Raw genomic sequence first — 15519 nt, 5'->3', positions numbered from 1 at the left:
AATATTGTTTTTTTTACCAGTTTGTTGCAGGCTATTAATGATAATAATCCTCACCATGCATATTGATTGTCCTTAATCTGGTTAGTTTATGTGGTGAGTGACCAGTGTAAATGCTGCATTTAATTAATCTGAAATTTAGTGTAATATTCATGAATTTCCCAGCTAACATACAGTACCAGTCAAAAGTTTGGACACACCTTCTCATTCAACCAAGTATAAAACATATTCTGGTTTGTTGAGCATTTGTTTGTTTACCACATAATTCCATATGTGTTCCTTCATAGTTTAGATGTCTTCAATATTAATCTACAATGTAGAAAAAAAGAAAGAAAGAAAAACCATTGAATGAGAAGGTGTCCACACTTCTGACTGGTCCTGTATGTGACTGTCAGTGTTTCCTTTAACTGTGTAGTTCCGCCTGTCCGTCCGATCAGCTGATCTCCACCGTAAAGACCCAAACAGACACCGCTAGCTTAACGTAGCCGCAGGTCCAAGTTATGAAAGGACACGACGATTTAATACTCTATTTTAAGGTAGGACATTGTCGACACACAGTGTATCAGGGTTAGGCTGTCCAGGGCAGATATGCTTGTGTGTGTTTGTTTAGGAGATGTGTCGCTGTCAGGTCAGGCTAACGTTAGCCGCTGTAGCTAACCTGCGTCAGTGGACAGAAGCTAACAGGCTAACTCCCCTAAGCTAACCTTACACATGCAGGTACCGTTAGCTACAGCGAGCTAGCTGCATGCTAATAGCTGCATTGGCCCAATACTAAGACGGTGTTTTGTGATGCATGTTGTGTTTATTACGTATGAAGTTATGGTTGATTTACACCTTAATATGGTAATGTAAGTAACCTTTAAGCTTAGCTGGGTGGTTGGGGTTATATATATATATATATATATATATATATGAGTGTGTAACATATAATATAACGTAGACATGGTGTTGTTTTATAGTAGATTCGCCTGTTTTAATCATGACAACAGTTATTGTGTCAGCATTTTTGATTCAATTGCGTTTCTGAATCAAATTCTGACTCCTCTGACAGTCTTTAGATTGATAATAGCTGTTCATTAAATCTAGTGTATCATAGCCATTCATCAATAAAGTATCAGATCCACCTAATAAAAAGCCCCCTGCTAAACAAATATGGTTTTACAACATGCTGCAGAGTTGCACAAGTATTCACACAACTACCTGAACACCAGGAAGTGAAAGTCAAGTCTGATGTGTGTGTTTTTGTGTTTCTTTTTCTTTGTGCACTGTTACTTCCCAGATCCGGGCTTTCATAAGGAATTGAGAGCGTCTGGTCACCAACCAGATTGAAAGCTTTAACTGGAGAATAACTATGTCTTATCTCTGAGAATGGGAGGAAGTGGATCCAAAGCCAAAGGTGTCTGGCCTTTCTCAGGCAGTGGAGCAGGAGGGGATTCAGCCAGTGATGGGAACGAGCAGTCTGTTGCCCGACTCAAAGGTTCCAGAAATGCCACACCGTTTGTTTTTACCAGGAGGAGGTAATTGATGAATGATTTAAAATTGTAAAGGTTTTGCGTCAACCAAATCATGACTTATTTGTCTTAAGTAATTCTAGTGGAGGTTGTTTTTTATGTTGTTTGAGATAGGAGTATCCTGTAAATACAATAGAGGTGAACGGCTATATAATGAAGGCATTTTACGCCTCTATTATATAGCTGAGAGTAGAGAGATGGGAATGACATGCAACAAAGATCTCAGGCTGGATGGAACCAGGGTCTCTGGGATTCAGCACCCTAACCCTTCTTCAACAGGGCGAGTCAATAAAAAGTAGTAGCATTAAAAGATTGTCCAAAGTGAGGCATTTGATTGAAACTGGGTTTCAGTCAAAGGCAGATCTCTTAATTCAATAACTTTAAATTAATTACATTAGAAACAATGGCAGAGCACACACACAGCTAATAACACAAAATAATACAAGAAATAGTAAAAATACTTAAAAGTGCAAAGTGTATAGTAACAGCTAAAAATGCTAGGTGTTAGGCACAATAGTCAGCTGTGGGAAGTAAGGGTTGGATTCTCAAAACCTCTGCAAATTAAACTTAGCTGGATGCCGCAAGAGGTGTGTGAGAAAATATAAGATGGATTTTTTTGGTAAACTTGATCATATAATGTTCACTTAAATCTGATCTGGTGCAAGTTTCCATCTCCTGACTTGTAGTTTTAGACTGACTTTGACTTGCTGTGTTGGCAGTTCTTTGTACTATGACGAGGACGGCGACCTTGCTCATGAGTTCTACGAAGAGACGGTGGTGACAAAAAACGGCAGAAAAAAGTCCAAGTTGAAGAGGATTCATAAAAATCTGATTCCACAGGTGAGCCAGGTCCAAATTTTGGCAATGCTGATCTGAGGGAAGGATTTTCTGACTAATTTGTTGATTTTAATAATTATTTTTTAGGGAACTGTGAAGCTTGACCACCCCTGTATACATGTAGATTTCCCCGTCGTCCTCTGTGAGGTGTGAAAAGTTGCACTGGACTGATCTACTATGAAGTGCAGCCACAGGTACTCTTCCTGGAGCAAAGTTTTGTCTCAGTGTCAGAGCATCAAAGTCAAGACTGGAACCGTCATGTGGAGAGCAAAAGGAAAATCCAACTGTCGTATAAAACTGATACAATGAATGAAATGTTATACATTTGAATTCAACTTCGGTGAGTGGGTGCCCTGCCCACCAAAAAACATATTTTGATATTGACAGAAGTAGTATTGGTGCAGGATGTGTGTCCACTACCCAGCTGACATGTAAGCAGTCTTTGAGAATACATCAAAAATGAATTTGTATTTCTCTTGTGTGTTTTTTTGCAGGGAAAAACATCCTTGATGTGAAAAAAGGCTTTAACAGTTTATGCCTTCTGTGAGACGTAGAGTGAAACTGTATGTGTCTTTGTATGTGTACATGTGTGCACTTAGGTTTGAGTGAGTGTGAGTGATAGAGGGAAGGAAGATGTAATTACAGGGTAGAATAATGAAGGATTGGGAAAATATATTGTATATATGGTCATGTTCTGTATTGTCATGTCTGAGTCTGTCTCAGTAACCGGAGCTCAGCCCTGCACTAGTGAACATATTGTACTGTAAATAATATCAGATTTCTTAGTTGGAAATACTTGAATAAATGGTTTACTGAGCTGAATATCTGGACTCAAGACCTTTTTTCTATTGTGTTGGTTATGGCCTCCTATTACCATTGAGTTATGTCAAATAACATTTTATTTCTTCCTCCCACACACAACTTACTTTTAATGAAAATGGGTGAAAAGGTTCACATAAAATGATTTTTTCTTTCTTGCCAAGAGTTAGATGAGAAGATTTATACTACTCTTGGATTAAACAAACATGATTTAAATATGTTAATATGAGGGATTTATTCATTTAGCTGCTTTTCCTCACATACAAATGAGGTATTTTGGATCTTGTTTACTTCAGTGCATTGAGGGCAAATTATGTAGTAAACTTTTATTAAAGTCAAACCCAAGAAATTCCATTTACCCAAATGTATCGCAATGCATTAAATGTTTTGGACGCAAAGTGAAGGTGGAAGGGCGTGCTTCCAGTTTCCGTGCCATTGTTTTTTCGCTTCCTGGCGGTGCTGAGTTCTGCTGATGTAACGATCAGGAGGCAGAGGTCAAAGGCAAGCTGAAACTAGAGGGAAGCCAAGTCATTCCTTTGTTCATTTCCCTCCCCTCTTCATTCACATGGATGTCCCCATTTTCCTTAAAAACACAGAGAGAGAAACTGATGACATGGTGATGTGGGTTAGCAAAGCTCGGAAAACAAACAGCGGAACGGGCTCTGACAAAGGAAAGCATCTTACTTCCAGGCCGTGACCTCGCCCTACAGTCATATGCTCCGGGATCCTTCAGCTCACGAGTATCCGCAAAGAATAAGTCTGATTTTCAGAGTAACACCCTAATTCAAAACCTTACTGACAGAAACACACTCAGATTTCCTTCTTCCAATTTACACAAACTTTGAAAACTGTTGGTTTATATTTGGTTAATTATGTGTCAATGCGCGGCCACTACCCTCTTCTCTAATGGTCATCATGCCTCATGTCTAAACCCGGCTCTGCACCATCCCATCTGCTGTACTTGGCAACAGGATGGCATGTGGTACTTGGTTACTTTACTGAGACATTGCCAGTGGCTGTCAACGCATGCCTCCGGCCGCAGGGACATCTGCATACCACATGCCGTGTGCCCACTGTCTGAAGTGTGCTCTGGGAATTAGTGGAAAAAAACATTAAACTCACTTCACTCAAGTAGCAAAACGAAAACGTTAAGGAAACGTGTCAAGTAGCAAAAGCTTTTTACATGTGAACGCATCAATAAGTGCTGCTTCATAATAATTATAGCCTTTAACTTTTGACACTTCTGTACTTTTGCTATTTCAATGTGAGACTTATACTTGTGATGGAGTATGTGTGTGGTGTTGCTACTTTAATCTTACTATTCCTACTTTAAGTAGAATATCTGAATACTTCCTCCAGCCTGAGCCAGGGTGTTGCTAGTCTACTGCAAAAATGAACAAAAGTTAATCACAAAGTAAATACAGCTGTATAAACGAAGAGTAGTAGAGAAATAGCCTCACAGAATAGAAGTTCAGCAGACTTGAGGGAACTCACTGCTTATAATCGCTTAAATTTAACACCCTTTTTTTTTTTTTTAAATCATCTGCTTATTATAAGCATTGGGATCCTACATGAGCACATTGCAAAACACTGTTTTTTCTCATACGAAAGCTTTTCTCACTTTCAAGCAAAAATATACTCCTCATGTTTTTAAAACTAGAATAAAGTTTTCACAACATTTCTAAATAGTCATATTATTCATAAGCTATATCTGATAGCCGAAAGGTCACAGGCACACGGTGGTCATTTGTGGGCATGCTCTTATTTTTAGGGATGTGGCTTCTGGCCCGCTGTGACCTTCTGAGTCTTGACATTTCTCTTTACAGTATATCTGTTTCACGGCGCTCGTGGCACACTTCTTGGACAGATCTATTCGAGTCGCAGCGAGAAAATCAAAACAGCAAAATGACATCAAAACGTGGACTTCACATAACTTATCCCTCAGGGTTATGTGTACATTTGCAGGTTAAAGAAGCACTTCGCTGTAACACAAGAAACGCTCAGAGACTTGTTGGGGATGTCCGGTTTGTATCGCCACTCCCCCCGCCCCCCTTTTTCTCGACATGAATGGAACATCCTGAAAGTGGTTTGGCTCGCTCGGCTGCGGAGTTGGGACTGACAACATCGCAGGGGGGCGACTTCTCTTCACTCCGCCGACGGACAGCAGAAGTTGCAGAAGAGTCCGTCCCCACCACGCATGCCTTTGTCAAGTCAGCTCGTCGTCATTTTTTTTTTCTAACTTAAAAGCAATGTTCATTTTGAATTTTTCTCATTTCTTTTGAGGCAACACACACACACACACACACACACACACACACACACACGCACACAGAGAAACGCGGCTTGAAGGAGCAGGCTTCTGTTTTTTTGGGGAATGCTTCCTCAGTTTGCTGGCAAAGGTAAGTTACTCCAGCTGCAGAGATACTGATTCACTTTGCTGTTGATTTGGCGTCATTCATTGTTAAAACATACCAAAACTGTACTATATAGTTACTATGACAGAAAGGGGTTGGGAGATTATTAGGAAACTGCACATATAACTATTCTAATGATTGCTTTTTTAAAAAAAATATAGACGAAAACCAGCTAGATTATTGTTTTCTCATTATTTTTTAAAGCTTTGTTTGAAGCATTTAATATAATAGTGCACAACAGTAAAACGTCACTTTCTGTCAGCTGATATAAATGTAAGGCTCAGTTTTTCTTGACAAATAACTAAGACGCTTTCTATTGATTAAAAAACCAAAAAACAATGCAACATCAAAGTTTGTGATTGAAGCATTGCTTTTTCTTTAAAGCATTGCACTGAAATTGAAAGCATTAATTATAATAATACATATTAAAATGAGCCTTTTGAGTAGCTAACTTAGTGAAGGAATGTACTGACTGCCACTTATTTGAAAGTATACAATAAGAAACTAAATTTCCATCTTCTCTGAAACTTGTAGATCAGAGAGCGACAGTCCCATCTGTCAATTCACATCTGAAGACATGTTGTACTGGACTCTGCCTGACTGTAAAGTACTGTTGCTGATCGTGCTTCTATGGGACCGCCTCTGTGCTTCGGGGCTGAAACCCACGAGATGGCCACTGTATTCACAAAAGCCTCTGCTCCTCGCTTGGAATGCCCCGACTGAGGACTGTGCCCCGCGGCATGGTGTTCACTTTCAGCTGGACCTTTTCCAGATTGTGGCCTCTCCCAATGAAGGCTTTGTTCGGCAGAACCTCACAATCTTCTACAGGGACCGCTTGGGCTTGTACCCCCACTTTAAACACGATGAAACGGCGATGAACGGGGGGCTGCCGCAGGTGGCCAGTCTCACCAAGCACCTGGAGAAGATGCCGGAGGGGGTGCAGAAATACATAAGGGAAGTGGGGGCTAAGGGTCTGGCCGTTATTGACTGGGAGGAGTGGCGCCCACTCTGGATACGTAACTGGGAAACCAAAGATGTGTACCGCAGACATTCTCGTGAGTTGGTGCGTCAGAAGAACCCCACTTGGCCTCCGGAGCAGGTGGGAAAAGTGGCCCAGCAGGAGTTTGAGATGTCTGCCAGGAAGTTCATGCTGGAGACCCTGAGGTACGCCAAGAACCTGAGGCCCAACCAGCTGTGGGGTTTCTACCTCTTCCCCGATTGCTACAATCACGACTACAGGCGCACTCTGGAGAACTACACTGGCCGTTGTCCTGACGTGGAGGTGGCCCGCAACGAGCAGCTCAAATGGTTGTGGACGGAGAGCACGGCCCTCTTCCCCTCCATCTACATGGCCACAGTGCTGCGTTCCTCGGATTCTGGGCGTCAGTTTGTCCGGAACCGAGTGAAGGAGGGAATGCGTCTGGCATCATCAGGCGATGGGTTGGCACGTCCTGTCTTTGTGTACACCCAGCCCACCTACGCCAACTCCTTGGAACAGCTGACAGAGGTGACACTTCCGTAGTTGAATTTGGTTTCTTTAACTTTTTTTTTTTTTTCTGTACCATTCTGGGGAAGTTTTAAATGACTAATATGTTGCGGGGAAGTGTATGCTAATGGTATATGATAACATTTAGAAAGCCGAGGCTATGGACTTTTTGTTCCAAGATTAACTCTCAGTGACAATGTAGCTGTAACATTCAGCATTCTCTCGCTCGCTCTCTCTGCTCAGTGCATGCTGCATGGAGCTATAACTTTTTCCTTATCGGCAGCCACAGCCCTTTCCTGTTCTGGGAGCTGACAAACAGTCACCCCAATACCTCCCGTTTATGTTGAGTGTGCAGGAAGGGTGTTGGTCAAGTTGAAAATCTCACTAACACCCTATAGACCGTTTCCTTATGGAAGAATGAACAGATAAGAGCTGGTGTTGAGCTTCACACACAGTAGCTTATGCCCCACTAACATCTTGACCCTGTTATAGTGATACTGAACAGTGTATTTTTCCTGTGCAGCCTTAAAAATGTATGAGGTTAAATTTGATATGTTTTTAAAGTGGTGTATTGTCTTTTTACAGACCGACCTCGTCTCCACCATCGGGGAAAGCGTGGCTTTGGGAGCAGCTGGAATCATCATGTGGGGAGACGCAGCTTATGCAAGCAGCAAAGTAAGCATCCACACGCTAATTATAAAACAAACACATTATCCTCTCAGACTCTACTTACATATTTGATCATAAACATTATCAGCTGGGAGGTTTTGACCCGGCTGCTCCTGTCAGTGAAGTATGCAGTCATCTGATAGCTAACAATTATTCCCCGTGGGCTCCAGTTCAAGGGAGGTGGCTTGAGTCACATGGACATTTTCAGATTCACAGGAGATGTGTTTGTTTTTTCACATTTAGGCTGCCAAGTGATTGTAAAAGCAGCCAGTGTTTGATCCCAGTAATGAAGAACCAGTTGTTGCGGCATATCTCGCATTCACTCAAACAGAAGAAAATGAGACAAATACTTTTCAGTTGCCGGAATGAACATGGTCCAGCAGCATTTCAGTGACTGTGTTTAAATGTACTACTTTTCTTGAAGTAGCTGAAATAAAGCAACTGAATGCTGTTGAGCAGAGATCAAAATAGATGTCTAACATTTAAAATCCACTGTATTTTAACCTTGTAATCACCAAACACAGCATTACTAGATCAGATTGTGAGCTTACAATAATGTGTCTTTTGTTTTTGATCTATATATTTTTTGGGTCTCCAACTAAATGTAATCTTCAGTTGCTGTGTTTTGTCCCTGTCTGATATATACAGTACAAATATATTTAAAGTGTGAAGTAGGCTACAGCCTAATACACAGGGAGATTCCACCACTTTATCATCCTTTTAAGGAAATGTAAGTCTGGTAAATGTTGATATAACGGACAATACTGAATTAAACTTTGTGTTACCTTATTGACACTTTATTCTGCTCTGACTCAGGTGAGATAAATGTGTACACTCCACATACACATGCATTATTATCTCTACATCCACTGGATTAAAATGGAGGCTCTGTTTACCTGTTGCCATGGTGAATCATGGTGCCGGCGCCCCTTTGATGATGGCTTTCTTCTTTCACCACCCACAAGCTCAAGTCAGAGAGAACAAACTCTGCTATTCTGGAAACAAAAACTCTTTGAGTTTCCTGTCTCAGGGTTAGTCAACTCACAAGAGATAGGCAGAGAGTTTGTAAAGGGCGTGAATACTTCTCCCACCACCGAATGTTACATCGAAAGTCACACCAATGAGCAATATAGTTAAAAACAAAGGCAGGTTTTGTGTTTCAGGCCGGCATACTGGTGTGAATGTTTACCTAAGTGAGTGATGACTGTTTTTTTTCTTCTTTTTGGCCTCTCCAGAACAGCTGCTCTGACCTGGACTCGTATCTACGGGGTGCGCTGAGTCAATACCTCCTCAACGTCTCCACGGCAGCAGAGCTATGCAGCCAGACGTTGTGTGGTTCTCACGGCCGCTGTCTGCGCCGTAATTCAGACAGCGATGTCTACCTGCATCTGAACCCCCTCAGCCACACCATCGTCATGCAGCGCGGTAAGCCAGCGGTCGTCGGTGAGCTTGGCGAAGAAGAGACGAGAAGTTTTCAAACCCAGTTTCAGTGCCAGTGTTACAGCGGCTATCAGGGAGAGGGCTGCGATCAGACAGACCCTCTACACCAAAGAGGGAAGGCATCTCAAATCACTACGTCAGCACTGCAATGTGTGATCTTACTGATAATCTCTCTGATCCTCTGATAATACACCATGAATACTGTAGATATGACTGCGTTTTATAATACTGGAGCATACGAGATGAACAGGTGGGAATTTTAAGGAGTGAGGAGTGTCCTTTTTTTCTTTCAATTACTGTAAAATATGGATGACACAAAGTGAAATTGTAAAAGAAACACTGTGGAAATTGCAAAGTAATACTTTTAATCTTTATTTTAAACAATGGAGGGCTCGCTGGAAATGACCTTGTTTACATTTTGCTCTCAGTGTCCTCTCGGTCACTGTTTCCCAAGGTGTCAAATTCCATGTTTTTCTGGGGGGGAATGTTAGGAACAAGTGGATGTGAGTCTGTAGGTGGGTGGTGAAAGTGGAATTGATGCACTTAAGTCTGTTTATAGCACAATATATTTGAAGTGCCTGATCTTTTTTCAACATGACATCTGATGTTTTTTTGGAGGCAGTTACAGTATTATTATTTATTTGAATGTATTTTTAGGTGTTTTATATAATATTTTCTTATTTTTTTGTCCAAAACATGACTACTAGTTTTCTCTTAAAACAGCCTTTTCTCTATTTCAGAAGTATTTTACATCAATATGTAAAAAAGCAAATACTTACACTTTGTATGTTCCCAAAATTTCACTTACTTGACCGTTTCTCTCTTAATGCTGTTTTCTCAACTTTGACTTTTGTCCAAGTAAATAAACTTCTTTGTTAAAGTACATGTGTAATTTATTTGAAGATTTACATAACACAGTGGAGAAGGGAGAGTAAACTTTGAAGCCAAGGCTATTTTAATAACAGAGGACTGTTCATACACAATATAACTTGAAGTGCTTTACAGATGCATATAAGTATATAAAACATAAGACTTTAAGTAACCATGAAAATTGCATTCATAAGACAATGAAAACAAAAGGAAAATTAGGACATGCAAATAAGTAGTCTAGAATAAGCTCAGTTGTAGATTAAGAATATGTGTCCAATTTATTGACAAGCAACAATAAATAATGTTTTAAGCCCTGATTTAAATGAGCTGATAGTTTCATCAGACCTCAGCTGATCAGGAAGCTTGTTCTATAGATGTCGAGCATAGAAAGTTAAAGCTGCTTCAGCTCACTTGGTTTTGATTCTGGGAACACTGCTTGTCCCAGATGACCTGAGGGCTCTGGAGGCTTCACAGCGTACAAGTAAATCATAGACTTGTAGTGCTTTATTGACGATTAATAACATTTAAAAATCCCTCCTTGAACTGAATTTGGTTTTCAGATAACAGAGGTATTGTTCTGCTTTTTGCGGTCATTAAAGGACAAGCATCATGGGGGGGAAACAAGTCAGCATTGTCCACTTAGGGGAGGCGAGGCCAGCTGGTCCTCAGGGAGGGACACTTTTTGCAGGCTGCTGCCTCATACCCCCTCCCCATGTAATTGTAGGGTACCGTTAAGCCAAGAGTTATTTTTATGACTTTTAAGAGTTGAGCAAAGCATACATTTAAATTTGCAGGAGGAAGAGAGTTCATTATGGCTTGCTTGAAAGCTATTTAGAGTATAACTATATTGCCTTTAGAGGTCAAGTCCCTTTAGTAAACTGTTTTTTTATCTTTTTAAACAAACTGATAACTTTGTTTTCAGACTTTTAACTTTCCTGTGACTTTGAATGTGCTCCTTAAAATGATCTACATATTTCCTATAATTGGCTGCCAGGGATTTTGTGCATGCTTCTGATTGGTTGTTTGAAGTATTTGCTCTCTTCTGATTGGTTGGTTGACAGTGCAGACTTTTGTTCCTTCCCCATTTTCATGTATGTGTCCTTCAGATCATGAGACTGCTGGCAGACTTCTCTTCACGTTACAACCACAAAGTCGCCTTGCATATCCTCATCCAGCTGTTGAAGAGGTAAGTTACTGTTTGTCATTTTGTACAAAATCATTATGTCACACTACATTATAGTTTATTGCTTTAGTTCCATGTATCTTCACCACAGTTGTGAGTCATCTGGGAAACCATGCTGGATTTGTGTTAGTTGAGAAACTGATTTTCTTGGTGACTTATACAGATTCTGAAAAACACAATAATGAATTTGCTTTGAGTTTTTGTATCTTACAAACATCAGTTGCCTTACAACTTAAAAAAAGAAGTCAGTTGGAAGTTAACAGTTTTGCAATATCCTGTCAAAATTTCTCAACACATTTGAGAGATTCTAACAGTGATATTGGTAGACTGGTTATATAATAGCCGAGTCGAGGTCCATGACATGAAGGACCTCTGCTGTTATCGGCTCCTGGGATACAGGAGCGCCAACCTTTTCTTTTTCTCTTCTTTCTCAATTCACAGCAAAAAGACTGTAAAGACAAAAAAAACAAAACAGTAAAACAAGACTAAAGCTTTATTCATATTTTATGACACAGTCAATAGTTATCTTTCGTATAATATGTGAGAACATGTGGATGTTCATGGTGGCAGTTCAAGCACACATTTAAATACTGTGTATTTCTGCATAGCCACCTTCGCCTACAGCTAAAATTGTTGCCATACTCATCAATGGATGTTTATTGCTTGCTAGAAAGCTAGCTAGCTTTGTTCAGATCAAATGGATAAAAATCACCTATGTTATTGTAACACAAACAATTAGTTAGCCCAAATAGTTTCATTGAAATCCAAAATAATGGTAAAATGATTTAAGATAAGATAATCCTTTATTAGTCCCGCAGTGGGGACATTTACAATTTACATTTAAATTTACATTTAAGATTTCAACAAAAAGTAAACAGGACAATATGAACAGGACAACAAAGTTACTGGTCAAAAAAAAAAGCTACTGGGCAGATCTGTACTACTGGATATCAGCAGTGCGTTCTTTTCCTTTTCTGCAGGGATGACGTCCTTTCATCATAAGGTGCCGCTTTTCTTAAACCTGATCAGCCTTGTTTCAGGGCTGCAATTTGCAACATCCCCTTTTTCCCAACTGCCTTTCATCACCATGTGGAACGCTCCTACTGCCAGCTGTCTCTCTCAGTATGGCGTGGACCTGGACTTGGGCACGTTCAGCATCGTCCGGAACGTGAACCAGACCTTTATGGGCCAAAACATAACCATCTTTTACGCTGATAAGCTCGGTCTGTATCCCAGGTACACCAGTCAAGATGTGGCTATCAATGGCGGGGTGCCGCAGAACGCAAGCCTCGAAGAACACCTCAGAGTGGCCTCTGAAAATATCCACACCTTGATCCCTGACAGGGATTTTCAGGGTCTGGCTGTGGTGGACTGGGAGAGCTGGAGACCAATATGGAAAAGAAACTGGGACAGTAAGAAGATATACTGGGAGGGATCAGAAGCACTGGTGAGGGCCAGGCATCCGGACTGGAGCCCTGAAAAGGTAGAGGCTGCAGCTCAGGTGGAGTTTGAGGAAGCCGCGAGGAAGTTCATGGAGGACACACTGAAACTCGGGCAGCAGGAGAGACCAAACGGGCTGTGGGGTTATTATGGTTTTCCCAACTGCTACAACTACTACAGCGACAAAAGCATCAACTACACTGGGGAGTGTCCTCCTATCGAGTTAAAGAGGAACAACGAGCTGCTGTGGTTGTGGAACGTCTCTTCTGCTTTTTATCCCGACATCTATCTCAGCCTGGAGATGCGACACCTCGGAAGAGAAGTGCTCCTCTACACACACCACCGCACCCTGGAGGCCATGAGAGCAGGAGCTCTGCTGACTCCATCAACGAGGCCTGTGTTCCCGTACGCTCGCATCGTTTACACCTACACCTTAGATTTCCTCTCTCAGGCAAGTGGCAAATGTTTTGACTCCACGCTATTTTTTTCTTTTTTTTGGATTGTCATGATTTGGTCTGAACGTTTCCTTTTAACCCTCTTGTTTTGTTCTCCTGCAGGAGCACCTGGTCTACACCATCGGAGAGAGTGCTGCTCTAGGGTCTGCCGGGGTGGTGCTTTGGGGCGACCATGCCTTCGTCAAATCTCAGGTAGGCCAACAGTAATTGACCAGTTACCGTGATCGATTGGATGGCTGTCAAGGTGATCCGATTATCACGTTTTACTGGAGCAGTGCAACATGTTTTAATTGTGATGGTGTGGCCGTTCTTACAGTTAGACCATTTGAACAACTTGATCCCTTTAATAAACGCTATTGTACCAATATGTTTTGGAGATTTACCTCCTTCCTCAGAGTTTTTCTTTTTATCGGTTTCTTTAAAACTTCTTAAATTGTGTTATTACTTTCTTCTTCTTTAATTCATGTGTTAGAATTGTTCTTCTGGCACTATTTTGTATCTCTTTTATTGTCAGTATATAGCATTCAATGGTTTAAACATGAAAGAAAAATATATAGTTTCCTTTAAAAAAAAAAAAAAAAAAAAAGCTAAATACTTTCCTAAAAACATGCCTTGATGTAAGTCACCTGCTGGGAAATTAGTTTATTTTTATTTTTTCAGGAGGACTGTCCCATAATCAGCCCTTTTCAGAACTGAAATAAGTAACATTGAAGCCATCATCTATGCGTTAAAGTGTTGACTTTTTGTCTTTAATACAGAGGCCTAAATGTTAATGCTTTATCCGTGAGCTTTGCTTCTTTCCTTCTTTTAGGCCACTTGTAACTCTATCAAAACCTACATCGACGAGTCTCTCGGTCCTTACCTGGTGAACGTGACGGCGGCGGCCATTCTTTGCAGCCAGACCATTTGCTCCTCTCAGGGAAGATGCCAGAGGAAGAACCCGACCTCAGGGATCTACCTCCACCTGGACCCTGCCGTGTGGAAGGTGGTGTCTGAGAAGAAACCAAACAGCCGAAAGAACTACACAGTTTTAGGTCAGATGAGAACAAATGAGGTAACATTCTTGAAGTCTGAGTTTGATTGCAATTGTTACCCAGGGTGGGGCGGTGAGAGCTGCTCTAAACCAATTCATGGATAAAAGATTTTTCTTCAGGGAGAATGTTTCTGTTTTCTTAACTAATACCTTCTTTAATTTGTCTTGATTTAAATGGGTGATCATTTTGAATAAGTTAATTCTCAGTTAATGATGTAAACAGACACATTTTTACATCCAAGCAATGATTTACAATAAATGAAGCATGATGTTTAATTGCATAAAATGTGTAAAATCTATTTACCATAAAAGTTTCAGAAATCAGCCTTAAACTCTCAAAGTCCCCCTCCACTAAAAATGTGTTTTGCAGATTTTTACCTCACCATGACGCATCAGTGTGCAGAATGATGAAGAAGTTTGTTTATGCTGAACTTAAATCTGCTTTTAATGTTTGTACGTGGAACAGGACTTCGGGTCAATTTATACAAGTGTGATGTGGAAACTTGAAACCTCCATTACACAAACACTGAAGCTGCCTTCCAAATGATATACTTTTTCATTTTAGCCCTTACAAAGTGCATCCTGTTGCATACAGTATGCACTCAATTAGGACATACTACTTCCTCATAACGTGGAGACTTGTACATGTTACATATATCTGCCAAGCAAAGGATTGTGGGTCAGAATAGCCAGAAAAGCATGCTTGTAGTAGAACATCCTGGTATTTGTTGCCTTCTGCATTTGACGTACTATCTATTGGGACGTACCAAACATTTCTTTTGGTATACTAAGGGAAGGGACTTCACAATGAAGTAGAAGACATCTTGTGTCCAGCAGCGAAAATGTGCAATTCATAGATTTGAGATTTTTCTTCAATGATTTTTAAATGGTAAATTAAAAATGTTTGTGGAAAATCATATATTTTCAAATAAAGAGACTTAAAATGTGCCTGGAGGATGTCTTTAATGTCAGTTTTTTGTTTTCAAGTAAACACCACTTATAATGTTTTGCAGTTGCTAAACCAAAATTTCTGAATCTAGGGCACTCTTCTCTCTCTACACACAAAAACCAAAACCATATACATAACATAATCATCTCTTGCAAAGTAAACACATTATTAAAAAATGTATAAACCTATCCCATATTTTTAATTTTGCATCATTACTTTACACAAAAACTCCAAATAAAAAGCGCTTTCCACATGCAAACTGCACACTGATGTAATACTGTGAATATAAAACACTATTATCTAGAGTCTCTGAATTTTTTATTTTTAGCATGCTATAAATATAGATTACAAGTACACATACATTTCCCATTATTACACACCAAAGAGCAAACCTGAATGTTATTTATAGTGTTGAA

The 15519-nt window shown here is 40.4% G+C and overlaps 3 protein-coding genes across 3 annotated transcripts; all 3 read left to right on the top strand.

Annotated features, from left to right (window-relative positions):
- The first annotated feature begins 6 nt into the window (after positions 1–6).
- tusc2a (tumor suppressor 2, mitochondrial calcium regulator a) lies at positions 7–3161 on the top strand. The gene is made up of 4 exons (XM_054616636.1): positions 7–533; positions 1277–1514; positions 2228–2348; positions 2433–3161. Exons 2-4 carry the CDS (start codon positions 1366–1368, stop codon positions 2496–2498), a joined length of 336 nt encoding a protein of 111 aa, XP_054472611.1. The 5' UTR covers positions 7–533; positions 1277–1365; the 3' UTR covers positions 2499–3161.
- Positions 3162–5268: 2107 nt separating this feature from the next.
- hyal2a (hyaluronidase 2a) lies at positions 5269–10024 on the top strand. The gene is made up of 4 exons (XM_054616975.1): positions 5269–5563; positions 6113–7085; positions 7650–7739; positions 8969–10024. Exons 2-4 carry the CDS (start codon positions 6156–6158, stop codon positions 9356–9358), a joined length of 1410 nt encoding a protein of 469 aa, XP_054472950.1. The 5' UTR covers positions 5269–5563; positions 6113–6155; the 3' UTR covers positions 9359–10024.
- Positions 10025–11139: 1115 nt separating this feature from the next.
- On the top strand, positions 11140–15101 carry hyal1 (hyaluronidase 1). The gene is made up of 4 exons (XM_054617146.1): positions 11140–11229; positions 12207–13117; positions 13224–13313; positions 13933–15101. The coding sequence occupies exons 2-4, from the start codon at positions 12209–12211 to the stop codon at positions 14257–14259; spliced, it is 1326 nt and encodes a 441-aa protein (XP_054473121.1). The 5' UTR covers positions 11140–11229; positions 12207–12208; the 3' UTR covers positions 14260–15101.
- The last annotated feature ends 418 nt before the right edge of the window (positions 15102–15519 follow it).

Source organism: Anoplopoma fimbria, chromosome 17, assembly GCF_027596085.1.
Source record: "Anoplopoma fimbria isolate UVic2021 breed Golden Eagle Sablefish chromosome 17, Afim_UVic_2022, whole genome shotgun sequence".
NCBI classification, from domain to species: domain Eukaryota; kingdom Metazoa; phylum Chordata; class Actinopteri; order Perciformes; family Anoplopomatidae; genus Anoplopoma; species Anoplopoma fimbria.
This window is presented reverse-complemented; position numbering and strand designations above follow the sequence as displayed.